At 54.2% G+C, this 26,326-nt stretch overlaps 1 protein-coding gene across 1 annotated transcript in view; it reads left to right on the forward strand.

Moving 5' to 3' along the window:
- Positions 1-1,287: 1,287 nt before the first annotated feature.
- RPS6KA6 (ribosomal protein S6 kinase A6) overlaps positions 1,288-26,326 on the forward strand; it is a gene marked incomplete at its 5' end in the record, with an annotated part of 174,005 nt that continues 148,966 nt past the window's right edge. The window contains one exon of the mRNA XM_082263849.1: positions 1,288-1,350. Coding sequence (XP_082119975.1) covers positions 1,288-1,350 — 63 coding nt within the window. The remainder of the gene's footprint in view (positions 1,351-26,326) is intronic.

Genomic DNA, 26,326 nt, shown 5'->3' on the forward strand with positions numbered 1-26,326 from the left:
GGGAGGATGGCGGGGGGGAAGACGGCGGGGGGGGGGAAGACGGCGGGGGGGGGGGGGAAGACGGCGGGGGGAGGATGGCGGGGGGGGAAGACGGTGGGGGGAGGACGGCGGGGGGAGGACGGCAGGGGGAAGACGGCGGGGGGGAAGACGGCGGGGGTAGGACGGCGGGGGGAAGACGGCGGGGGGAGGACGGCGGGGGGGAAGACGGCGGGGGGAAGACGGCGGGGGGGAAGACGGCGGGAGGAAGACGGCGGGGGGGGAAGACGGCGGGGGGAGGACGGGGGGGGGGGGGAGACGGCGGGGGGAGGACGGGGGGGGGAAGACGGCGGGGGGAGGACGGCGGGGGGAAGACGGCGGGGGGGAAGACGGCGCGGGGAAGACGACGGGGGGGGGGGAAGACGGCGGGGGGAGGACGGGGGGGGAAGACGGCGGGGGGAGGACGGCGGGGGGAGGACGGCGGGGGGGAAGACGGGGGGGAGGACGGCGGGAGGGAAGACGGGGGGGAGGACGGCGGGGGGGAAGACGGCGGGGGGAGGACGGCGGGGGGAGGACGGGGGGGGAAGACGGGGGGGAGGACGGCGGGGGGAGGATGGCGGGGGGGAAGACGGGGGGGAGGACGGCGGGGGGGGAAGACGGCGGGGGGAGGACGGCGGGGGGAGGACGGGGGGGAAGACGGGGGGGAGGACGGCGGGGGGAGGACGGCGGGGGGAGGATGGCGGGGGGGAAGACGGGGGGGAGGACGGCGGGGGGGAAGACGGCGGGGGGAGGACGGGGGGGGAAGACGGGGGGGAGGACGGCGGGGGGAGGACGGCGGGGGGGAAGACGGCGGGGGGAGGACGGCGGGGGGGAAGACGGGGGGGAGGACGGCGGGGGGGAAGACGGACATTAGAGTGTCAGCTCTTGTGGCACAGAGTGTGATGTGACTGAGGGGGAGGGAACATTAGAGTGTCAGCTCTTGTGGTGCAGAGTGCAATGTTTGTATTAATACTCCCGCCAGCAGATTCACAATAAGAAACGCCCACCGCTTCCTCCCACTTTATAAGCGCCCGCCCCCTTCTCCACCTGGTTTGACGCTTCAAAACACGCCCCCTCTATTCTCTCCGGCGGGGCACGCCCCTTCTTTGTTCCTCTTCCGGACACGCCCTCTCCCGCAGTGCCCGCCCCTTCTCTGCGCGCTCCCGGCTCCGGGGATCTCCTGTGTGTGACGTCACGGTGACGCAGCGGCTCGGTTTCCATGCTGCCCGGGTGACGGCGGCCGCCATATTGGCGGAGAGGAGGAGGAGAGGGATGAGGAGTCTGTCCGCCCTGTACCGGCCGGGGCTCAGCATGGAGGACGGGGAGCCCGGACAGGTAGGCGACCCCCAACCGTGTCATCTGTCACCTCCCCACCCCCAAACCGTGTGTATCGGCAGAGTTCTGTCATCTCTCACCTGGGTGCATCCTACATGTCATCTGTCACCTCTCCCTATACATCATACATGTCATCTGTCACCTCCTCTATATACATCCTACATGTCATCTGTCACCTCCTCTATATACATCATACATGTCATCTGTCACCTCTCCCCTATATATGTCATCTGTCACCTATCTGATGAGAGGTGAGGGGTGATGAGAGGTGAGGGGCGATGAGAGGTGATGGGTGATGAGCAGTATCTGATGAGAGGTGACAGGTGATGAGAGGTGACGGGTGATGAGAGGTGACGGGTGATGAGCAGTATCTGATGAGAGGTGACGGGTGATGAGAGGTGACGGGTGATGAGAGGTGGTGACGGGTGATTGAGAGGTGACGGGTGATAAGCAGTATGCAAGGTGACGGGTGATGAGAGGTGACGGGTGATGAGAGGTGACGGGTGATGAGAGGTATGCAGGGTGATGAGAGGTGGTGACGGGTGATGAGAGGTGACGGGTGATGAGAGGTGACGGGTGATGAGAGGTGACGGGTGATGAGAGGTGACGGGTGATGAGAGGTGACGGGTGATGAGAGGTGACGGGTGATAAGCAGTATGCAAGGTGACGGGTGATGAGAGGTGACGGGTGATGAGAGGTGACGGGTGATAAGCAGTATGCGGGGTGATGAGAGGTGACGAGAGGTGATGGGTGATGAGAGGCGACAGGTGATGAGCAGGATCTGATGAGAGGTGACGGGTGGTGATGGGTGATGGGAGGTGACGGGTGATGAGCAGTATCTGATGAGAGGCGATGGGTGATGAGAGGTGACGGGTGATGAGAGGTGACGGGTGATGAGAGGTGACGGGTGATGAGAGGTATGCAGGGTGATGAGAGGTATGCAGGGTGATGAGAGGTGGTGACGGGTGATAAGCAGTATGCAAGGTGACGGGTGATGAGAGGTGACGGGTGGTAAGCAGTATGCGGGGTGATGAGAGGTGATGAGAGGTGACGAGAGGTGACAGGTGATGAGCAGGATCTGATGAGAGGTGATGAGAGGTGACGGGTGGTGATGGGTGATGGGAGGTGACGGGTGATGAGCAGTATCTGATGAGAGGTGATGAGAGATGACGGGTGATGAGAGATGACGGGTGATGAGCAGGATCTGATGAGGTGACAGATGATAAGCAGTATGCAAGGTGACGGGTGATGAGTAGTATCTAAGTAGAGGTGAGGGGAGGTGAGAGGTGATGAGCAGGATCTGATGAGAGGTGACGGTTGATGAGAGGTGAGGGGTGATGAGAGGTGACGGGTGATGAGCAGTATCTGAGTAGAGATGAGGGGTGATGAGAGGTGACGGTTGATGAGAGGTGACGGTTGATGAGAGGTGACGGTTGATGAGAGGTGAGGGGTGATGAGAGGTTATGGGTGATGAGCAGTATCTGAGTAGAGGTGACGGGTGATTAGAGGTGACGGGTGATAGAGGTGACGGGTGATTAGAGGTGACGGGTGATTAGAGGTGACGGGTGATGAGAGGTGACGGGTGATGAGCAGGATCTGATCTGATGAGAGGTGACGGGTGATGAGGGGTGATGAGCAGTATCTGATGACAGGTGATGAGCAGTATCTGATGAGAGGTGACGGGTGATGACGGGTGATGAGAGGTGACGGGTGATAAGCAGTATGATAGGTGATGGGTGATGATGGGTGATGAGAGGTGACGGGTGATGAGCAGTATCTGATGACGGGTGATGAGAGGTGAGGGGTGATGAGAGGTGAGGGGTGATGGGTGATGAGCAGTATCTGATGAGAGGTGACGGGTGATGAGAGGTGACGGGTGATGAGGTGAGGGGTGATGAGCAGTATCTGATGAGAGGTGATGAGAGGTGACGGGTGGTGATGGGTGATGGGAGGTGACGGGTGATGAGCAGTATCTGATGAGAGGTGGTGATGATGGGTGATGAGAGGTGACAGGTGATGAGCAGGATCTGATGAGAGGTGATGAGAGATGACGGGTGATGAGAGATGACGGGTGATGAGCAGGATCTGATGAGGTGACAGATGATAAGCAGTATGCAAGGTGACGGGTGATGAGTAGTATCTAAGTAGAGGGGAGGTGAGAGGTGATGAGCAGGATCTGATGAGAGGTGACGGTTGATGAGAGGTGAGGGGTGATGAGAGGTGACGGGTGATGAGCAGTATCTGAGTAGAGATGAGGGGTGATGAGAGGTGACGGTTGATGAGAGGTGACGGTTGATGAGAGGTGAGGGGTGATGAGAGGTTATGGGTGATGAGCAGTATCTGAGTAGAGGTGACGGGTGATTAGAGGTGACGGGTGATTAGAGGTGACGGGTGATTAGAGGTGACGGGTGATTAGAGGTGACGGGTGATTAGAGGTGACGGGTGATTAGAGGTGACGGGTGATGAGAGGTGACGGGTGATGAGCAGGATCTGATCTGATGAGAGGTGACGGGTGATGAGGGGTGATGAGCAGTATCTGATGAGAGGTGATGGGTGATGACGGGTGATGAGAGGTGACGGGTGATAAGCAGTATGATAGGTGATGGGTGATGATGGGTGATGAGAGGTGATGGGTGATGAGCAGTATCTGATGAGAGGTGACGGGTGATGAGAGGTGACGGGTGATGAGCAGTATCTGATGACGGGTGATGAGAGGTGAGGGGTGATGAGAGGTGAGGGGTGATGGGTGATGAGCAGTATCTGATGAGAGGTGACGGGTGATGAGAGGTGACGGGTGATGAGGTGAGGGGTGATGAGCAGTATCTGATGAGAGGTGATGAGAGGTGAGGGGTGATGAGCAGTATCTGATGAGAGGTGAGGGGTGATGAGAGGTGACGGGTGATAAGCAGTATGCGAGGTGATGGGTGATGAGAGGTGACGGTTGATGAGAGGTGACGGTTGATGAGAGGTGACGGGTGATGAGCAGTATCTGAGTAGAGGTGAGGGGTGATGAGCAGTATCTGATGAGAGGTGACGGGTGATGAGAGGTGACGGGTGATGAGCAGGATCTGATGAGAGGTGACGGGTGATGAGCAGGATCTGATCTGATGAGAGGTGACGGGTGATGAGAGGTGAGGGGTGATGAGCAGTATCTGATGAGAGGTGAGGGTTGATGTGAGGTGAGGAGTGATGGGTGATGAGCAGTATCTGATGAGAGGTGATGGGTGATGAGAGGTGACGGGTGATGAGAGGTGACGGGTGATGAGCAGTATCTGATGAGAGGTGACAGGTGATGAGCAGTATCTGATGAGAGGTGACGGGTGATGAGAGGTGACGGGTGATGAGAGGTGATGGGTGATGAGAGGTGACGGGTGATGAGAGGTGACGGGTGATAAGCAGTATGAGAGGTGACGGGTGATGAGAGGCGATGGGTGATGAGAGGTGATGGGTGATGAGCAGGATCTGATAAGAGGTGACGGGTGATGAGAGGCGAGGGGTGATGAGAGGTGACGGGTGATGAGCAGTATCTGAGTAGAGGTGAGGGGTGATGAGAGGTGACGGGTGATGAGCAGTATCTGATGAGAGGTGACGGGTGATGAGAGGTGACGGGTGATGAGAGGTGACGGGTGATGAGAGGTGACGGGTGATGAGCAGGATCTGATCTGATGAGAGGTGACGGGTGATGAGGGGTGACGGGTGATGAGGGGTGATGAGCAGTATCTGATGACAGGTGATGAGCAGTATCTGATGAGAGGTGAAGGGTGATGAGAGGTGACGGGTGATGAGCAGTATCTGATGACAGGTGATGAGAGGTAAGGGGTGATGACAGGTGACGGGTGATAAGCAGTATGATAGGTGATGGGTGATGAGAGGTGATGGGTGATGAGCAGTATCTGATGAGAGGTGACGGGTGATGAGCAGTATCTGATGACGGGTGATGAGAGGTGAGGGGTGATGATGGGTGATGAGCAGTATCTGATGAGAGGTGACGGGTGATGAGAGGTGACGGGTGATGAGAGGTGAGGGGTGATGAGCAGTATCTGATGAGAGGTGACGAGTGATGAGAGGTGACAGGTGATGAGAGGTGAGGGGTGATGAGCAGTATCTGATGAGAGGTGACGGGTGATAAGCAGTATGCGAAGTGATGGGTGATGAGAGGTGACGGTTGATGAGAGGTGACGGGTGATGAGCAGTATCTGAGTAGAGGTGAGGGGTGATGAGCAGTATCTGATGAGAGGTGACGGGTGATGAGAGGTGACGGGTGATGAGCAGGATCTGATCTGATGAGAGGTGACGGGTGATGAGAGGTGAGGAGTGATGGGTGATGAGCAGTATCTGATGAGAGGTGATGGGTGATGAGAGGTGACGGGTGATGAGCAGTATCTGATGAGAGGTGACGGGTGATGAGAGGTGACGGGTGATGAGAGGTGACGGGTGATGAGAGGTGACGGGTGATGAGAGGTGACGGGTGATGAGCAGGATCTGATCTGATGAGAGGTGACGGGTGATGAGGGGTGATGAGCAGTATCTGATGACAGGTGATGAGCAGTATCTGATGAGAGGTGAAGGGTGATGAGAGGTGACGGGTGATGAGAGGTGACGGGTGATGAGAGGTGACGGGTGATGAGAGGTGACGGGTGATGAGAGGTGACGGGTGATGAGAGGTGACGGGTGATGAGAGGTGACGGGTGATGAGAGGTGACAGGTGATAAGCAGTATGAGAGGCGATGGGTGATGAGAGGTGACGGGTGATGAGAGGTGACGGGTGATGAGAGGTGACGGGTGATGAGAGGTGACGGGTGATAAGCAGTATGAGAGGCGATGGGTGATGAGAGGTGACAGGTGATGAGCAGTATCTGATGAGAGGTGACGGGTGATGAGAGGTGAGGGTTGATGAGAGGTGAGGGGTGATGGGTGATGAGCAGTATCTGATGAGAGGTGACGGGTGATGAGAGGTGACGGGTGATGAGAGGTGAGGGTTGATGAGAGGTGAGGGGTGACAGGTGATGAACAGTATCTGATGAGAGGTGATGAGAGGCGATGGGTGATGAGAGGTGATGGGTGATGAGCAGGATCTGATGAGAGGTGACGGGTGATGAGAGGTGATGACGGGTGATGAGAGGTGATGGGTGATGATGGGTGATGAGCAGGATCTGATAAGAGGTGACGGGTGATGAGAGGTGACGGGTGATGAGCAGTATCTGATGAGAGGTGATGAGGGGTGATGAGAGGTGAGGGTTGATGTGAGGGGTGATGGGTGATGAGCAGTATCTGATGAGAGGTGACAGGTGATGAGAGGTGAGGGGTGATGAGAGGTGACGGGTGATGAGAGGTGATGACGGGTGATGATGGGTGATGAGCAGGATCTGATAAGAGGTGACGGGTGATGAGAGGTGACGGGTGATGAGCAGTATCTGATGAGAGGTGATGACGGGTGATGAGAGGTGATGGGTGATGATGGGTGATGAGCAGGATCTGATAAGAGGTGACGGGTGATGAGAGGTGAGGGGTGATGAGCAGGATCTGATAAGAGGTGAGGGGTGATGAGAGGGGAGGGGTGATGAGCAGTATCTGATGAGAGGTGACGGGTGATGAGAGGTGACGGGTGATGAGAGGTGACGGGTGATGAGAGGTGACGGGTGATGAGAGGTGACGGGTGATAAGCAGTATGAGAGGCGATGGGTGATGAGAGGTGACGGGTGATGAGAGGTGACAGGTGATGAGCAGTATCTGATGAGAGGTGACGGGTGATGAGAGGTGAGGGTTGATGAGAGGTGAGGGGTGATGGGTGATGAGCAGTATCTGATGAGAGGTGACGGGTGATGAGAGGTGAGGGTTGATGAGAGGTGAGGGGTGACAGGTGATGAACAGTATCTGATGAGAGGTGACGGGTGAGGAGAGGTGACGGGTGATGAGAGGCGACGGGTGATGAGAGGTGATGGGTGATGAGCAGGATCTGATGAGAGGTGACGGGTGATGAGAGGTGATGACGGGTGATGAGAGGTGATGAGAGGTGACGGGTGATGAGCAGGATCTGATAAGAGGTGACGGGTGATGAGAGGTGACGGGTGATGAGCAGTATCTGATGAGAGGTGATGAGGGGTGATGAGAGGTGAGGGTTGATGTGAGGGGTGATGGGTGATGAGCAGTATCTGATGAGAGGTGACAGGTGATGAGAGGTGAGGGGTGATGAGAGGTGACGGGTGATGAGAGGTGATGACGGGTGATGAGAGGTGATGGGTGATGATGGGTGATGAGCAGGATCTGATAAGAGGTGACGGGTGATGAGAGGTGACGGTGATGAGCAGTATCTGATGAGAGGTGATGACGGGTGATGAGAGGTGATGGGTGATGATGGGTGATGAGCAGGATCTGATAAGAGGTGAGGGGTGATGAGAGGGGAGGGGTGATGAGCAGTATCTGATAAGAGGTGACGGGTGATGAGAGGTGATGGGTGATGAGAGGTGACGGGTGATGACGGGTGATGAGAGGTGATGGGTGATGAGCAGGATCTGATGAGAGGTGACGGGTGATGAGAGGTGACGGGTGATGAGGGGTGATGAGAGGTGATGGGTGATGATGGGTGATGAGCAGGATCTGATAAGAGGTGACGGGTGATGAGAGGTGAGGGGTGATGAGCAGGATCTGATAAGAGGTGACGGGTGATGAGAGGTGATGGGTGATGAGCAGTATCTGATGAGAGGTGAGGGGTGATGAGAGGTGACGGGTGATAAGGGTGATGAGAGGCGATGGGTGATGAGAGGTGATGGGTGATGAGCAGGATCTGATGAGAGGTGACGGGTGATAAGCAGTATGCGAAGTGATGGGTGATGAGAGGTGACGGTTGATGAGAGGTGACGGGTGATGAGCAGTATCTGAGTAGAGGTGAGGGGTGATGAGCAGTATCTGATGAGAGGTGACGGGTGATGAGAGGTGACGGGTGATGAGAGGTGACGGGTGATGAGAGGTGACGGGTGATGAGAGGTGACGGGTGATGAGAGGTGACGGGTGATAAGGGTGATAAGGGTGATGAGAGGCGATGGGTGATGAGAGGTGATGGGTGATGAGCAGGATCTGATGAGAGGTGACGGGTGATGAGAGGTGACGGGTGATGAGAGGTGACGGGTGATAAGGGTGATGAGAGGCGATGGGTGATGAGCTGTATCTGATGAGAGGTGAGGGGTGATGAGAGGTGACGGGTGATAAGGGTGATGAGAGGCGATGGGTGATGAGAGGTGATGGGTGATGAGCAGGATCTGATGAGAGGTGACGGGTGATGAGAGGTGACGGGTGATGAGCAGTATTTGATGAGAGGTGATGACGGGTGATGAGAGGTGAGGGTTGATGTGAGGTGAGGGGTGATGGGTGATGAGCAGTATCTGATGAGAGGAGATGACGGGTGATGAGAGGTGACAGATGACCAGTGATGCTCCTTTGCTTTGGTTGTGTAGATGACATTTGATGTTTCTGTACTTCTATTGGCTGCCGGTGTCCCCTCCCCCCCCCCCTGTGTGCAGAGTGCAGGCGGCTCCGTGTCATCTGTCAGGTGACCCCTGTGCTGAGGGTGGGCCGGCCTGGCTGTAGGGCACAGAGGGGCTCTGATTGGCCGGCAGAATGATAAATGGGACATTCCCATCACTGGGTGTTATTTACTAATTGTAAACATTGGACCCGGTCCCCTCCCCCGTAAAGAGGTCTCTGCATATGGAAGGGGATGAGGGAGGGGACGGGGTCTCTGTATGGGGGAGGGGACAGGGTTTCTGTATGGGTGAGAATACCGGGGTCTCTGTGCGGGGGAGGGGAAGGGGTCTTTGTTTTGGGGGGAGGGGGTCATTCACACATTGCTATGACACCTGGCAGCGTTGTGTAGACTTGTGTTGACAGTTGATGGGGCCCCCCCGACAGTTGATGGGGCCCCCCTGACGGTTGGTGGGCCCCCCTGACGGTTGATATGGGCCCCCCCCCCGACGGTTGATGGCTCTGTAGCACATGTATGGCTGAATTCGCATCGCACAGGACCCATTTTTTTGGGTCGTTCCCCCAGAATGGGATATGGAGGGGGATGGGGGGGGGGGAGGGGTCACACCAATGCGATTCCTGTCTGACCTGTCAGTCCGCACTGCGATATGAGAACTGATCTGGGGGTGTCGGTAACTTTGTATTGACCCCAGAGAGTTGCATATTGCAGTGTGAACTGTCTGTGAGTCGGGGTGCGGTGTGGGGTCCCGCAGTGTGAACTGTCTGTGAGTCGGGGTGGGGTGTGGGGTCCCGCAGTGTGAACTGTCTGTGAGTCGGGGTGGGGTGTGGGGTCCCGCAGTGTGAACTGTCTGTGAGTCGGGGTGGGGTGTGGGGTCCCGCAGTGTGAACTGTCTGTGAGTCGGGGGCGATGTGGGGTCCCGCAGTGTGAACTGTCTGTGAGTCGGGGGGCGGTGTGGGGTCCCGCAGTATGAACTGTCTGTGAGTCGGGTGCGGTGTGGGGTCCCGCAGTGAAGTCGCAGGGTTCTCACATCTCCTATGTGTGATCCGGCACTTAAAGTGTAACTCCAGAGAAAAACTGACTTGGATGGAGGGGGGGAGGGGAATCGCACTTCTTTTTGCTGCCTGCGTCCAGTTTGGGGGATTTGTGCGGTGTCCCTGGAATCGTCGTCCCCATTTCTGTTTCACAATGAACTCCAGCAGTAAGAACCTGACAGAGGTTCTAATTCATCATTAAACCATCCAAAGTGACCCCGTCCCCTCCCCCGTACAGAGACCCCGTCCCCTCCCCCGTACAGAGACCCCGTCCCTTCCCCCCGTACAGAGACCCCGTCCCTTCCCCCCGTACAGAGACCCCGTCTCTTCCCCCCGTACAGAGACCCCGTCTCTTCCCCCCGTACAGAGACCTTGTCCCCTGCCCCGTACAGAGACCCCGTCTCCTCCCCTTATACAGAGACCCCTTCCCCTGTACAGAGACCCCTTCCCCCGTACAGAGACCCCATCCCCTCCCCCGTACAGGGACCCAGTCCCCTCCCCCGTGCAGAGACCCTGTCCCTTCCCCCGTACAGAGACCCCTTCCCCCGTACAGAGACCCCTTCCCCCGTACAGAGACCCCTTCCCCCGTACAGAGACCCCGTCCCCTCCCCCGTACAGGGACCCCGTCCCCTTCCCCGTGCAGAGACCTTGTCCCCTGCCATGTACAGAGACCCCGTCTCCTCCCCCCGTACAGAGACCCCGTCTCCTCCCCCCGTACAGAGACCCCGTCCCCTCCCCCCGTACAGAGACCCCCGTCCCCTCCCCCCCGTACAGAGACCCCCGTCCCCTCCCCCCCGTACAGAGACCCCCGTCCCCTCCCCCCCGTACAGAGACCCCCGTCCCCTTCCCCCGTACAGAGACCCCCGTCCCCTTCCCCCGTACAGAGACCCCGTCCCTTCCCCCGTACAGAGACCCCGTCATATCACCAAACCTTGTCAGCATATTCCTGGAAAGGGGGGGGGGGGCTGAATACTTTACCTCTTGCTGGCTACACTCAGTCTGTCTTCTGGTTCCTGTCATCTCCTGGTTCCTCCCATCTGGGGGGTGTCCCATCTCCTGGTTCCTCCCATCTGGGGGGTGTCCCATCTCCTGGTTCCTCCCATCTGGGGGGTGTCCCATATCCTGGTTCCTCCCATCTGGGGGGTTGTCCCATATCCTGGTTCCTCCCATCTGGGGAGATGTCCCATATCCTGGTTCCTCCCATCTGGGGGGATGTCCCGTATCCTGGTTCCTCCCATCTGGGGGGATGTCCCGTCTCTTGGCTCCTCCCATCTGGGGGGGGGGTGTCCCGTCTCCTGGTTCCTCCCATCTGGGGGATGTCCATCTCCTGGTTCCTCCCATCTGGGGGGTGTCCCGTCTCCTGGTTCCTCCCATCTGGGGGGTTGTCCCTTCTCCTGGTTCCTCCCATCTGGGGGGATGTCCCGTCTCCTGGTTCCTCGCATGGGGGGGGGGGGGGTTGTCCCATCTCCTGGTTCCTCCCATCTGGGGGGTTGTCCCATCTCCTGATTCCTCCCATCTGGGGGGATGTCCCGTCTCTTGGCTCCTCCCATCTGGGGGGATGTCCCGTCTCCTGGTTCCTCCCATCTCCTGGTTCCTCCCATCTGGGGGGATGTCCCGTCTCCTGGTTCCTCCCATCTGGGGGGATGTCCCATCTCCTGGTTCCTCCCATCTGGGGGGATGTCCCGTCTCCTGGTTCCTCCCATCTGGGGGGATGTCCCGTCTCCTGGTTCCTCCCATCTGGGGGGATGTCCCATCTCCTGGTTCCTCCCATCTGAGGGGATGTCCCGTCTCCTGGTTCCTCCCATCTGGGGGGGTGTCCCGTCTCCTGGTTCCTCCCATCTGGGGGGGTGTCCCGTCTCCTGGTTCCTCCCATCTGGGGGGGTGTCCCGTCTCCTGGTTCCTCCCATCTGGGGGGATGTCCCGTCTCCTGGTTCCTCCATTCTGGGGGGGTGTCCCGTCTCTTGTGGCTCTTCCCATCTGGGGGGGTGTCCCGTCTCCTGGTTCCTCCTATCCGGGGGGATGTCCCGTCTCCTGGTTCCTCCCATCCGGGGGATGTCCTGTCTCCTGGTTCCTCCTATCCAGGGGGCTGTCCCGTCTCCTGGTTCCTCCCATCCGGGGGATGTCCCGTCTCCTGGTTCCTCCCATCTGGGGGGATGTCCCGTCTCCTTGTTCCTCCCATCTGGGGGGATGTCCCGTCTCTTGGCTCCTCCCATCTGGGGGGGGGTGTCCCGTCTCCTGGTTCCTCCCATCCGGGGGGATGTCCCATCTCCTGGTTCCTCCCATCTGGGGGGTGTCCCGTCTCCTGGTTCCTCCCATCTGGGGGGTTGTCCCTTCTCCTGGTTCCTCCCATCTGGGGGGATGTCCCGTCTCCTGGTTCCTCCCATCTGGGGGGATGTCCCGTCTCCTGGTTCCTCCCATGGGGGGGGGTTGTCCCATCTCCTGGTTCCTCCCATCTGGGGGGTTGTCCCATCTCCTGATTCCTCCCATCTGGGGGGATGTCCCGTCTCTTGGCTCCTCCCATCTGGGGGGGATGTCCCGTCTCCTGGTTCCTCCCATCTCCTGGTTCCTCCCATCTGGGGGGATGTCCCGTCTCCTGGTTCCTCCCATCTGGGGGGATGTCCCATCTCCTGGTTCCTCCCATCTGGGGGGATGTCCCGTCTCCTGGTTCCTCCCATCTGGGGGGATGTCCCGTCTCCTGGTTCCTCCCATCTGGGGGGATGTCCCATCTCCTGGTTCCTCCCATCTGAGGGGATGTCCCGTCTCCTGGTTCCTCCCATCTGAGGGGATGTCCCGTCTCCTGGTTCCTCCCATCTGGGGGGGGTGTCCCGTCTCCTGGTTCCTCCCATCTGGTGGGGTGTCCCGTCTCCTGGTTCCTCCCATCTGGGGGGGTGTCCCGTCTCCTGGTTCCTCCCATCTGGGGGGATGTCCCGTCTCCTGGTTCCTCCATTCTGGGGGGGTGTCCCGTCTCTTGGCTCCTCCCATCTGGGGGGGTGTCCCGTCTCCTGGTTCCTCCTATCCAGGGGGCTGTCCCGTCTCCTGGTTCCTCCCATCCGGGGGATGTCCCGTCTCCTGGTTCCTCCCATCCGGGGGATGTCCCGTCTCCTGGTTCCTCCCATCTGGGGGGATGTCCCGTCTCCTGGTTCCTCCCATCTGGGGGGATGTCCCGTCTCCTGGTTCCTCCCATCTGGGGGGATGTCCCGTCTCCTGGTTCCTCCCATCTGGGGGGATGTCCCGTCTCCTGGTTCCTCCCATCTGGGGGGATGTCCCGTCTCCTGGTTCCTCCCATCTGGGGGGGTGTCCCGTCTCCTGGTTCCTCCCATCTGGGGGGGTGTCCCGTCTCCTGGTTCCTCCCATCTGGGGGGGTGTCCCGTCTCCTGGTTCCTCCCATCTGGGGGGGTGTCCCGTCTCCTGGTTCCTCCCATCTGGGGGGGTGTCCCGTCTCCTGCTTCCTCCCATCTGGGGGGATGTCCCGTCTCCTGGTTCCTCCCATCTGGGGGGGGGGGTGTCCCGTCTCCTGGTTCCTCCCATCTGGGGGGGGGGGGTGTCCCGTCTCCTGGTTCCTCCCATCTGGGGGGGGGGTGTCCCGTCTCCTGGTTCCTCCCATCTGGGGGGGTGTCCCGTCTCCTGGTTCCTCCCATCTGGGGGGATGTCCCGTCTCCTGGTTCCTCCCATCTGGGGGGGTGTCCCGTCTCCTGGTTCCTCCCATCTGGGGGGGTGTCCCGTCTCCTGGTTCCTCCCATCTGGGGGGATGTCCCGTCTCCTGGTTCCTCCCATCTGGGGGGATGTCCCGTCTCCTGGTTCCTCCCATCTGGGGGGGGGGTGTCCCGTCTCCTGGTTCCTCCCATCTGGGGGGGGGGGATGTCCCGTCTCCTGGTTCCTCCATTCTGGGGGGGTGTCCAGTCTCTTGGCTCCTCCCATCTGGGGGGGGGGTGTCCTGGTTCCTCCCATCCAGGGGATGTCCCGTCTCCTGGTTCCTCCCATCTGGGGGGATGTCCCGTCTCCTGGTTCCTCCCATCTGGGGGGATGTCCCGTCTCCTGGTTCCTCCCATCTGGGGGGGTGTCCCGTCTCCTGGTTCCTCCCATCTGGGGGGGTGTCCCGTCTCCTGGTTCCTCCCATCTGGGGGGGTGTCCCGTCTCCTGGTTCCTCCCATCTGGGGGGATGTCCCGTCTCCTGGTTCCTCCCATCTGGGGGGGGGGTGTCCCGTCTCCTGGTTCCTCCCATCTGGGGGGGGGGGATGTCCCGTCTCCTGGTTCCTCCATTCTGGGGGGGTGTCCAGTCTCTTGGCTCCTCCCATCTGGGGGGGGGGTGTCCTGGTTCCTCCCATCCAGGGGATGTCCCGTCTCCTGGTTCCTCCCATCTGGGGGGGTGTTCCGTCTCCTGGTTCCTCCCATCTGGGGGGGTGCCCCGTCTCCTGGTTCCTCCCATCTGGTGGGGATGTCCCGTCTCCTGGTTCCTCCATTCTGGGGGGGTGTCCAGTCTCTTGGCTCCTCCCATCTGGGGGGGGGGGGTGTCCCGTCTCCTGGTTCCTCCTATCCGGGGGGATGTCCCGTCTCCTGGTTCCTCCCATCCGGGGGATGTCCCGTCTCCTGGTTCCTCCCATCTTCTGGTTCCTCCCATCTGGGGGGATGTCCCGTCTCTTGGTTCCTCCTATCCAGGGGGCTGTCCCGTCTCCTGGTTCCTCCCATCCGGGGGATGTCCCGTCTCCTGGTTCCTCCCATCTGGGGGGATGTCCCGTCTCCTGGTTCCTCCCATCTGGGGGGATGTCCCGTCTCCTGGTTCCTCCCATCTGGGGGGATGTCCCGTCTCCTGGTTCCTCCCATCTGGGGGGGTGTCCCGTCTCCTGGTTCCTCCCATCTGGGGGGGTGTCCCGTCTCCTGGTTCCTCCCATCTGGGGGGGTGTCCCGTCTCCTGGTTCCTCCCATCTGGGGGGGTGTCCCGTCTCCTGGTTCCTCCCATCTGGGGGGGTGTCCCGTCTCCTGGTTCCTCCCATCTGGGGGGATGTCCCGTCTCCTGGTTCCTCCCATCTGGGGGGGGGGTGTCCCGTCTCCTGGTTCCTCCCATCTGGGGGGGTGTCCCGTCTCCTGGTTCCTCCCATCTGGGGGGTGGTGTCCCGTCTCTTGGCTCCTCCCATCTGGGGGGGGGTGTCCCGTCTCTTGGCTCCTCCCATCTGGGGGGGTGTCCCGTCTCCTGGTTCCTCCTATCCAGGGGGATGTCCCGTCTCCTGGTTCCTCCCATCTGGGGGGGGGATGTCCCGTCTCCTGGTTCCTCCCATCTCCTGGTTCCTCCCATCTGGGGGGATGTCCCGTCTCCTGGTTCCTCCCATCCGGGGGCTGTCCCGTCTCCTGGTTCCTCCCATCCGGGGGGATGTCCCGTCTCCTGGTTCCTCCCATCTCCTGGTTCCTCCCATTCGGGGGATGTCCCGTCTCCTGGTTCCTCCCATCTGGGGGGATGTCCTGTCTCCTGGTTCCTCCCATCTCCTGGTTCCTCCCATTCGGGGGATGTCCCGTCTCCTGGTTCCTCCCATCTCCTGGTTCCTCCCATCTGGGGCGATGTCCCGTCTCCTGGTTCCTCCCATCTGGGGGGGGGGTCCCATCTCCTGCTATTTAACATTCCCAATAAAAAAATGTAAAAATCTAATTATTTTTATTTATTTTTACTAGTAATGGCGGTGATCTGCAATTTTTTTTTCGGGACTGCGACATTGCGGCGGACAGATCGGACCCCTGACTGATATTTTTGACACTTTTGGGGTTACCAGTGACATTACTACAGTAATCAGTGCTATACATATGCACTGTTACTGTAAAAATGACACTTGCAGGGAAGGGGTTAACACCAGGGGCGATCAAAGGGTTAAATGTGAGCCTAGGGAGTGCTTTCTAACTGTGTGGGGGATGGGTTTTCTGCATGAACACAGAGACCTGTGTTCCTAAATCTGAGGATCTCTGTGTTCATAACCGACAGAACAGCGGTCTGCTGTGTATACATCGTTCTGTCTCCGGTGGGAGCCATCGCAGTTGCCCAGGAGATGACGTGCCCGCTGATTGGCTCCCCCCTGTGGCCAATGGGTGCGTGCGCGCCCTCACTAGCTGTGTCCCAAAGCTTCGCGGGACAGAGCCCATCCTCCACAGTAACAGTACAGCCGATGGTCGGCAAGAATAAACCCCCCCCCCCCGCGGGTGATCTCTATACATTGCGGGGATTGGGGGGATGGAACAATCTTTGTAGAGGGGAATATACTTTTATATATTTAAAAAAAAAATTGGTAAAATAATTTTTTAGTGTATATGTGATTATATTTAGTTTAAAATTCACATCTGAGCGTATCATTCTCAGCCGTTTTTTTGGGCTTTTTTCAGGAGTTTTTTGTTTTTTTTTTCAGGCTTTTTGGGCTTTTTTCAAGATTTTCTGGGCTTTTTTTCAGGTGTTTTTTGGGCTTTTTTCCCCAGACGTTTTTGGGATTTATTTCCAGACGTTTTTGGGATTTATTTCCAGACGTTTTTGGGCTTTTTTTCCCAGACGTTTTTGGGCTTTTTTTCCCAGACGTTTTTGGGCTTTTTTCCCAGACATTTTTTGGCCTTTTTTTCCCAGACATTTTTTGGGATTTATTTCCAGACGTTTTTGGGCTTTTTTTCCCAGACGTTTTTGGGCTTTTTTTCCCAGATGTTTTTGGGCTTTTTTTCCCAGACGTTTTTGGGCTTTTTTTCCCAGACGTTTTTGGGATTTATTTCCAGACGTTTTTGGGATTTTTTCCCAGACGTTTTTGGGATTTTTTCCCCAGACGTTTTTGGGCTTTTTTTCCCAGACGTTTTTGGGCTTTTTTTCCCAGACGTTTTTGGGCTTTTTTTCCCAGACGTTTTTGGGCTTTTTTTCCCAGACGTTTTTGGGCTTTTTTTCCCAGACGTTTTTGGGCTTTTTTTCCCAGACGTTTTTGGGCTTTTTTTCCCAGACGTGTTTGGGCTTTTTTTCCCAGACGTGTTTGGGCTTTTTTTCCCAGACGTTTTTGGGCTTTTTTTCCCAGACGTTTTTGGGATTTATTTCCAGACGTTTTTGGGCTTTTTTTCCCCAGAGGTTTTTTGTGCTTTTTTCTAGACGTTTTTTGGGCTTTTTTTTGCATTTTCTAGGGCTTTTTTCAGGGGTTATTAGCAGGTGTTTAGAGGCAGGCATTGACATCTACCAAAAAAACTCCTGTAATCTTCCAAAAATAGAAGCTCATGTACTTTATTTGATCTTCAGGAGTTTTGCTTCAGACAACAAACGCTCAGATGTGAACAGGGGCCATTGAAATTAATGGGATTTTGCTTGTTGGGCATTTTGAGACTTCAGAGATTAAAGTTTTTACGAGCTGAAAAATGCTCAGGTGTGAGCCGGGTCTAATATGTTTCTGGATAGGACTATTAGCGACCACTTCCCTGTTTTTTTTTTTTTTTTTAGTTGAACGCGATTTATTCTGCTTATTTTATGCTGTATCTTGCTGTGACTTGGTGATGGTATGTCTGGTACATATTGGATGTCATTATGTGTGTTGGATTCGGATCTCTATCTGATCGGTGTCTGGTTCAGTAATGGGTATGCTGAGCTTTTACACAGCTATTAGGACTGTCAGCACCTTATCGCTTTGAACATCACTATGGTAACATTACACAGGGGCCGATCACAATTTAATTCCGGCATAGAGTCATCTAGCTCCCACCTGGGAAAGTCCATCTAGCTCCACCTTGAGGAAGTCCATCTAGCTCCACCCTGAGGCAGTCCATCTAGCTCCCCCCTTGGGAAGTCCATCTAGCTCCACCTTGAGGAAGTCCATCTAGCTCCACCCTGAGGAAGTCCATCTAGCTCCACCCTGAGGAAGTCCATCTAGCTCCACCCTGAGGCAGTCCATCTAGCTCCACCCTGAGGCAGTCCATCTAGCTCCACCCTGAGGCAGTCCATCTAGCTCCACCCTGAGGCAGTCCGCTCCACCCTGAGGCAGTCCGCTCCACCCTGAGGCAGTCCGCTCCACCCTGAGGCAGTCCATCGAGCTCCACCCTGAGGCAGTAAATCTAGCTCCACCCTGAGGCAGTTCATCTAGCTCCACCCTGAGGCAGTTCATCTAGCTCCACCCTGAGGCAGTCCATCTAGCTCCACCCTGAGGCAGTCCATCTAGCTCCACCCTGAGGAAGTCACATGACTGTGACGCAATGCGTAGGAGGAGCTAGTGACAGCAGCTTTCAGCTCACTCACCACAATCCAAACAGCTGATTGTCTGGAACGGTGCCAGAGTCTGACTGGGAGAGAGTTACATTTTGGAGAGGAGTTACTTTGTTTACAGCTGCTTACTTAATGTGAGTGATTTTCTTACTCTTACTTCTTATTCTTATATTACAATCTGATATCTCCTGCGCTCTATCATTTATGTGAGGAGAATCCACATCCTGCTGTTACCATTTGAACATCCAGAGTTAGTCTGAAGGCACATTAACAATGTGCTGCAGGTGAGCCAGAGCTATTGGTGGAAGATTCTTTCTGTCACTATTTTTTCATAATTTTATATACTTTGATAGTAGCACTGCCATTAGCAACCATCCCGGACGAGCCCCCAAATGTACCACTGCCCCCCTCGAGTTCTTTAAAGGAAAATTACCTTTTTGGAATTTTTCTTTGGCTATTGCCGTTAGCAACCATTCCTGTAACCCAGGGCGATATCCCGGACGAGCCCCCAAATGTACCACTGCCCCCTCGAGGACTGCTGAGAATTACACTTTCTGGATTCCCCTGGGTTACCTTTAGCAACGGACAGCAGATAATCGCATTATAAGTCCTTGGCTCAGTCAATTATCAGTCCAGGGGGTGTTTTTTTTTGTGTTTTGCACTCATTGCATTTTGCAATCTGTTTTGGGGTGTTGTTCATGGAACATTAAGCCCCCGTTCACATCGGACAGATTTGACAAATCGCATGCCAAATCAGAGCCTATTGTCGGCAACGTCACTGTCCGAATTGGTGCAACCCTGACTTTGCAGCGCCGCACCGATTCCCAAAAGTAGTTTCTGCACTACTTTTGGCGACTTCAATAGACAATCAGTGCATGAACCCGTACAGATGTCTGTTAGATCGCCCTCGAAGTCGCACTGACACGCAAGTTTGAAATTGTGCGCGTTCAGCTGAATGATTTCAAACCCTCCCTTAATGTGAACCGGTGCCGTTGTCGGCAATAGTCTCCGATTTTATATGCGATTCAACATGACAAATCGCATGCCAAATCAGCACAATGTCAACGGGGCTTCAGGTTCCATGAACGATACCCCGAAATAGATTGCAAAATGCAGTGCGCTTGCCAGAATCGCCCATGCGATGCAATTAGGTGTGGAGAAAAAAAGGGTTTGGGTGCAAATGTGATGCAATTTGAGCCACACAAAATATATCACTCAAATCGCATCGCACAGACATCGCATATGATGTGCACAGGAATGCGGTGTGTTTTTGGCGCAAATCACATGCGGTGATCTGTGAGCGCCTCCTGGTGGCCATATTGAATTTTACAGAAATTTACAGCGGCTGCAGATTGAAAAGGAAAGGGAATTTTTGATAACATTTTAACCACTTAAGCTCCGGAGGATTTGGCTGCTCAAAGACCAGGCCCTATATTGCGATTCGGTACTGCGTGACTTTAACGGACAATTGCACGGTCGTGCGACGCTGTACCCAAATTAAATTGACGCCCTTTTTTCCCCCACAAACAGAGCTTTCTTTTGGTGGTATTTGATCACCTGTGCGATTTTTTTTTTTTTTTTTTTTTTTGCGCTATAAACAAAAAAGAGCAACAATTTTGAAAAAACAACAATATTTTTCAATTTTTTTTATATGAAACTCAAAAAAAATGTAAAAATCAAAATTTTTTTAACATTTTTTGCCAATTTGTTTCCTGCTACATATTTTTGGTAAAAAAAAATCGCAATAAGCGTATTTTGATTGGTTTACGCAAAAGTTATCGCATTTATTAACTACGGGAAAGATTTATGTCATTTTTATTGTTTTTTTTTTTTAACTAGTAATGGCGGCGATCTGCGATTTTTTTTTTTTTTTTTTTTTTTTTTTTTTTTTTTTTTTTTGCGTGACTGCGACATTGTGGTGGACAGATCGGACCCCTAACTGACATTTTTGACACTTTTGGGGGTACCAGTGACATTACTACAGTAATCGGTGCTAAAAATATGTCACTGTACTAATGACACTGGCAGGGAAGGGGTTAACTTTATGGTTGATCAAGGGGTTAAGTGTGTCCCTAGGGGCGTGTTTCTAACTGTGTGGGGGCGTGGCTTGTGATGTAACCACAGAGACATGCGATCCTACATAGCAGGATCGCATAGCCTCTGTGATGATCTAAGGGAGAATGACAGACGGCTGTGTTTACATCAGCCGTCTGTCCTTTTCCTTCTCCAGAGGGAGATCGCGAGTGACCGGCGGCTCCGATGTCCCGAGCAGGAGTGTGTCCCTAGGGGTGTGATTCTAACTGTTAGGGGGCGTGACTAGTGAAGTAATCACAGAGACATACGATCCTACGTAGCAGGATCACATAGCCTCTGTGCTTACTTCAGGGAGAATGACAGACGGTTGTGTTTACATCAGCCGTCTGTCTTTCTCCCTCTCCTATGGGAGATCGCGAGTGGCCGGCGGACATCGGAGCTGTTGGTCACACGCGCTGGCTAGGCAGGGAATGAGCGGGGGGCGGGAGCGCGCCGGCGGCGGGGGTTTGCCCCCTACAGGCTAGTGGGCGAGTGACGTCACTTTACCCAGGAGGGACTGACTGCCGCAGTAAATAGTCGTGCGGCAGTTGGCAAGTGGTTAATTACGAAATGACTCGTGTAGCGATTTTCAATGATATATTATTTATTTATTTATTTTTCCCATGAAAGTGGAGTTATCCTTTTAGGGGGGAGGTTAAAGGAGGAGTTCATTTGGCCGGATTCGGGTAAAGATCCTCCTTTCTAGGATGATCCGTGTTCATGTTGTCGCTCCTTACATTTGCGCTGAGATCCGTCACATATAGAATTAGTCTCCTGTACGTCTCGCGGTGGCGTGAAATCATACACAACCGTCACTAATTAATTTAATTTGATGGAAATGAGTTTTGTCGCAGTAGTCACACCGGTCCTAACACACCGTGGCTAGTCTCGGGGATGGCGGCATCACCTGCTACGTGATAGAAGGTCTCCATCTCCGAGCCGATACAAAGCGACAACCTGTGAACTATGACTGGAATGATCACCATTCACCTCCTTTATACGGACAGAGTGCCGCACAGATCACCACCACACGCGGTCAGAAGACATTCGGCATGTGGTGGAGCTTCAAGTATCTATCTTTTTTTTTTGGCTCTTTCAGAAATGCTAATCGGGAATATGTGAGGGGAACAAATCTCTCACTTTCCTACCTACAATCCCCGGGAGGCGTCATTCCTGGTGTGACTGCGAGACACAATTTTAAAAGCTCGCCGAGAAACTGTGACGCCTTTTTGATATTATAAAGAGAATTTTACTGTTTAATTTAAAAGGAGAACAGATTTGTGTGGCCGGGTTCGGCTCAGGAGGATCGCCTACACTCAGCCGTATAAAGGACTTCAGATGGCGGCAACCAGCCGACCACCTAACGGACCTTTTCCTGGCTCGTGTATTCTTTATGGAGCCATACATGGGAATCCTTCCTTCTGTTAGTGACCCCTCTAGTGATATAAAGATCTATATAGAGGAATCAGGACCTCCTTCCTCCTGCTGGTGACCCCTCTAGTGATATAAAGATCTATATAGAGGAATCAGGACCTCCTTCCTCCTGCTGGTGACCCCTCTAGTGATATAAAGATGTATATAGAGGAATCAGGACCTCCTTCCTCCTGCTGGTGACTCCTCTAGTGATATAAAGATCTATATAGAGGAATCAGGACCTCCTTCCTCCTGCTGGTGACCCCTCTAGTGATATAAAGATCTATATAGAGGAATCAGGACCTCCTTCCTCCTGCCGGTGATCCCTCTAGTGATCTAAAGATCTATATAGAGGAATCAGGACCTCCTTCCTCCTGCTGGTGGTCCCTCTAGTGATATAAAGATCTATATAGCGGAATCAGGACCTCCTTCCTCCTGCTGGTGACCCCATTTGCACACCTAATGGCACTTTTCCACTGCAAGTACCGGCTCGGCTCTACTCGGCCCTGCTTGGCCCTGCTTGCTTTTCCACTGCTGGTACCGCATGGTACGGTGTTGGAACGGTTCGGTACGGTGCGGTATGGTTTGCTTTTTCACTAAAGTAGTACTAAAGTTAAGTAGGTGGGATAACAACGGGGTGGGTGGGATTCTCTGACCAATCAGTGGCTAGTAGTGACTGCATGCAAAGGATTGTGGGATATGGTACCTGTTGGAACCACAATCGAGTAGGTACTTTAGTGTCATCAGCATCTTGGCCATCTCATATCTCATCTGCACATCGTGGCTTGCAGTGAGAATACTTGCTTTGTGGGCAGGAGAAAATGGAGAATAATTTTGGACAAATCGTTTTCATGGTTGGTAGGATCAGTGGTGGTCGTGAGTTCTTCTGACACGCAGAATGCCCGTTCTATTTGCCAGAGACCTTTTGAGAAAGTCTACAGTTCCAACCATGAAATCCCCAGTCTCAGCCCTTTTTTTTTGGGACCCTTTGAGAAAGTCTACAGTTCCAACCATGGAATCCCCAGTTTCAGCCCTTGTTTTTGCCCCACGTTCAGCAGCTTGTCAGCTGGCAACCTAAGCAAAGTACTGAACTGTTGGATGGAGGAAGTCCAGTCAGGGGTCACAGTGTAAGATTCTGGTACCCTTATTTTCCACTTTTCTTTCAAATATGCGTCCCACCTTTCTAATTAGGTGGTACGCATACACCTTTAAGACGGATGACGTCATCGCCGAGCGCCGCAGAGCGGCTATTTCAACCGCCGGCATTCTCTCTCACATCGTTCATTCAACCTGCCTGTGTGTCCACATGCTTACAAGCTTACCTTGCTACCGGAACCTCCAGCTATTCCCTATTACTTGGAAACAGACCGGAACCTCACTACCGATCCCTGTATCTCGCTACTGGATCACTCCCTTACTACTGGACCCTGCTACTACTAACTTTACTAGTGATAAGTACCCCACAGGGGAATCCTCCATAACCTTACTTATACTATCTACCTCTGCACATAAGGACTGTTACTATCTATGCATACTAATTCTATCATCTGCACTGTTACATAGATTGCTAGCTCTTGAATCTACTACCATCTATCCTTGCACTGGGTTAGTCTATCCTGTATTTGTCATCTGCTGTCCTTACCACCTGTTACCATACTCGATTACTAACCTATCTGCATTCTACCTAATACCATCTAATACTCTCCTGAACATTTCTATCAGGTGCTTGCCATCTCTGTCACTGTTCACACCTGTCCCTTCAGCACATCATCTTCATATTGTTATATATATCCTATCACTCCAGGAACATCTTATTGAGTGTGTATATTTCTGTATGCTGAAGCTGACAAGCCCACAGTGATGAGTCTGGAGAGTTGGATCTGGTTATTCAACACATCTCTACATGACTACTGAGTGGATATTCTGCAGCTGCAAATCCAGCCTACTACAAAAACGCAGGAGCGTTACACACAGGAGGTGATGTTGTGGCTGAGTTGTCACACAGGCAGGTGGTTCAAATGGCCTAAAGGAAAAAGCAAAACGCAAATAGCAGGAAAAATAGAATTGTATACAGATCCAAATATGCAGCAAAGCTCAACTAACACATAAATAAAGTAAATGGACTATTAGGAGATCAGGCAGACCAGATGTATAGAGAAACTCTGTTGTAGGTTCTTATTGAGACTTCTCCAGCGACTTCAGGCCCAATGGAGTATACCAGATGCTCACTGGATTAAAAAAAAGAAATATGGGAAGGCCAAGCTCATCACCCCTAGGTCCACAAAGAGTCGGATTCCCAAGCTGAGAAGAGTCTTTAGAGCCCTGGGAGATTCTCTTTGTGCGGTCTGGAAGCCCTGGTATCTCAATGACCATCTATCTTATCAGCAAGATATGCCGTCAGGGACTCCATAATCTCTACATTCTTGATCCTAACATAGAGCTCGTTTGGGGTCGGCAGGGTTTGTCTCTTCCATTGGGGGCCCATCAAACTTCTTGGCGCCGTCAGGACATGACTGGTCAGTTTTTTGGCTAAACCAGGTAATTTAGGGTGGATTAGCCCTAAAAGATAGGTTTTTGGGAGGAGAGGAATGTCGACCTTGAATAGCCGGTGGAGGAGTTCCTGGACCGAGCGCCAATATGATTGCAAAGATAGGCACTGCCAATAGATATGGAGTAAGGTTCCCCGATACTTACAATACCTCCAGCAGCGACCCGAGGATGATGGGTATATGGCGTGTAGATGGGAAGGGGTCATGTGCCAAAAGAATAGCACTTTGTACATGTTTTCCTTGTAGAGGGTGCAGTTGGCAGCCCAGGACCATATGACTTGCCAGTGTGCAATGGAGAGTTCTTTCCCAAGAGCTTGCTCCCATTTGGTCATATAGCCAGGTTTGCCCTTAGTATCTATATTGTATGAGTTTAATATTTTATATATATCTGAGGTTAAACCTTTTTGTGAGGGACCTGCAAAGGATTGGATGTTCAGATGGGGACAGTTAAGAGAACTGGAGATTGGGTGAAAAGGTTAATGCATAATGGCGTTTGTTTGCACTTCTAATGCACATTGTGGGAGGCTCGCAGTGTGCAGTGAAATCAGAGTAAAGCCATTTCAGTCCAGGAGAGCAGTTTGTACAACTACGGTATGCAAGACTGAAGGGGAAGGTCAGAGGTCAGATTTAAAATATGTGCTATAAATAGTTCAGTGCATTCTCTTCATATAGAACGCCGTCTACTCGTTTCATCACATCCCTACAACAGGTGGAGGGGCTGCTGATTCAGCCCTCGCCTCCATGTAGCTCTCACCTTCATGTGTGAACTATTTATACCCAGGCTTCCCTTTGAACTTGTACAAACATATTTTTATTTTTCCCTTAGTCACCGATCCCAGGAAAATGACATGTATTACGCTTTGGGCGTGTGTTCCCAGAGGATTTTAGTGTTCTCTCTATGGGAGGAGTAGAAACTTGGACAGGATACAAGGCTGTCTGTCCTGTGCCGAGAAGCTGCGCCGCTCCAGGTCCCCTGACAGGTGGGTCATTGGATGTTGGTACCCTGACAGGTGGGTCATTGGCTGTTGGTCCCCTGACAGGTGGGTCATTGGATGTTGGTCCCCTGACAGGTGGGTCATTGGATGTTTGTCCCCTGACAGGTGGGTCATTGGCTGTTGGTCCCCTGACAGGTGGGTCATTGGCTGTTGGTCCCCTGACAGGTGGGTCATTGGATGTTTGTCCCCTGACAGGTGGGTCATTGGATGTTTGTCCCCTGACAGGTGGGTCATTGGATGTTTGTCCCCTGACAGGTGGGTCATTGGATGTTTGTCCCCTGACAGGTGGGTCATTGGATGTTTGTCCCCTGACAGGTGGGTCATTGGATGTTTGTCCCCTGACAGGTGGGTCATTGGATGTTTGTCCCCTGACAGGTGGGTCATTGGATGTTTGTCCCCTGACAGGTGGGTCATTGGATGTTTGTCCCCTGACAGGTGGGTCATTGGATGTTTGTCCCCTGACAGGTGGGTCATTGGATGTTTGTCCCCTGACAGGTGGGTCATTGGATGTTTGTCCCCTGACAGGTGGGTCATTGGATGTTTGTCCCCTGACAGGTGGGTCATTGGATGTTTGTCCCCTGACAGGTGGGTCATTGGATGTTTGTCCCCTGACAGGTGGGTCATTGGATGTTTGTCCCCTGACAGGTGGGTCATTGGATGTTTGTCCCCTGACAGGTGGGTCATTGGATGTTTGTCCCCTGACAGGTGGGTCATTGCATGTTTGTCCCCTGACAGGTGGGTCATTGCATGTTTGTCCCCTGACAGGTGGGTCATTGCATGTTGGTCCCCTGACAGGTGGGTCATTGCATGTTGGTCCCCTGACAGGTGGGTCATTGCATGTTTGTCCCCTGACAGGTGGGTCATTGCATGTTTGTCCCCTGACAGGTGGGTCATTGCATGTTTGTCCCCTGACAGGTGGGTCATTGCATGTTTGTCCCCTGACAGGTGAGTCATTGCATGTTGGTCCCCTGACAGGTGGGTCATTGCATGTTGGTCCCCTGACAGGTGGGTCATTGGATGTTTGTCCCCTGACAGGTGGGTCATTGGATGTTTGTCCCCTGACAGGTGGGTCATTGGATGTTTGTCCCCTGACAGGTGGGTCATTGGATGTTTGTCCCCTGACAGGTGGGTCATTGGATGTTTGTCCCCTGACAGGTGGGTCATTGGATGTTTGTCCCCTGACAGGTGGGTCATTGGATGTTTGTCACCTGACAGGTGGGTCATTGGATGTTTGTCCCCTGACA

Source organism: Pelophylax lessonae (assembly GCF_965119305.1).
Source record: "Pelophylax lessonae genome assembly, chromosome: 7".
Taxonomy (NCBI): domain Eukaryota; kingdom Metazoa; phylum Chordata; class Amphibia; order Anura; family Ranidae; genus Pelophylax; species Pelophylax lessonae.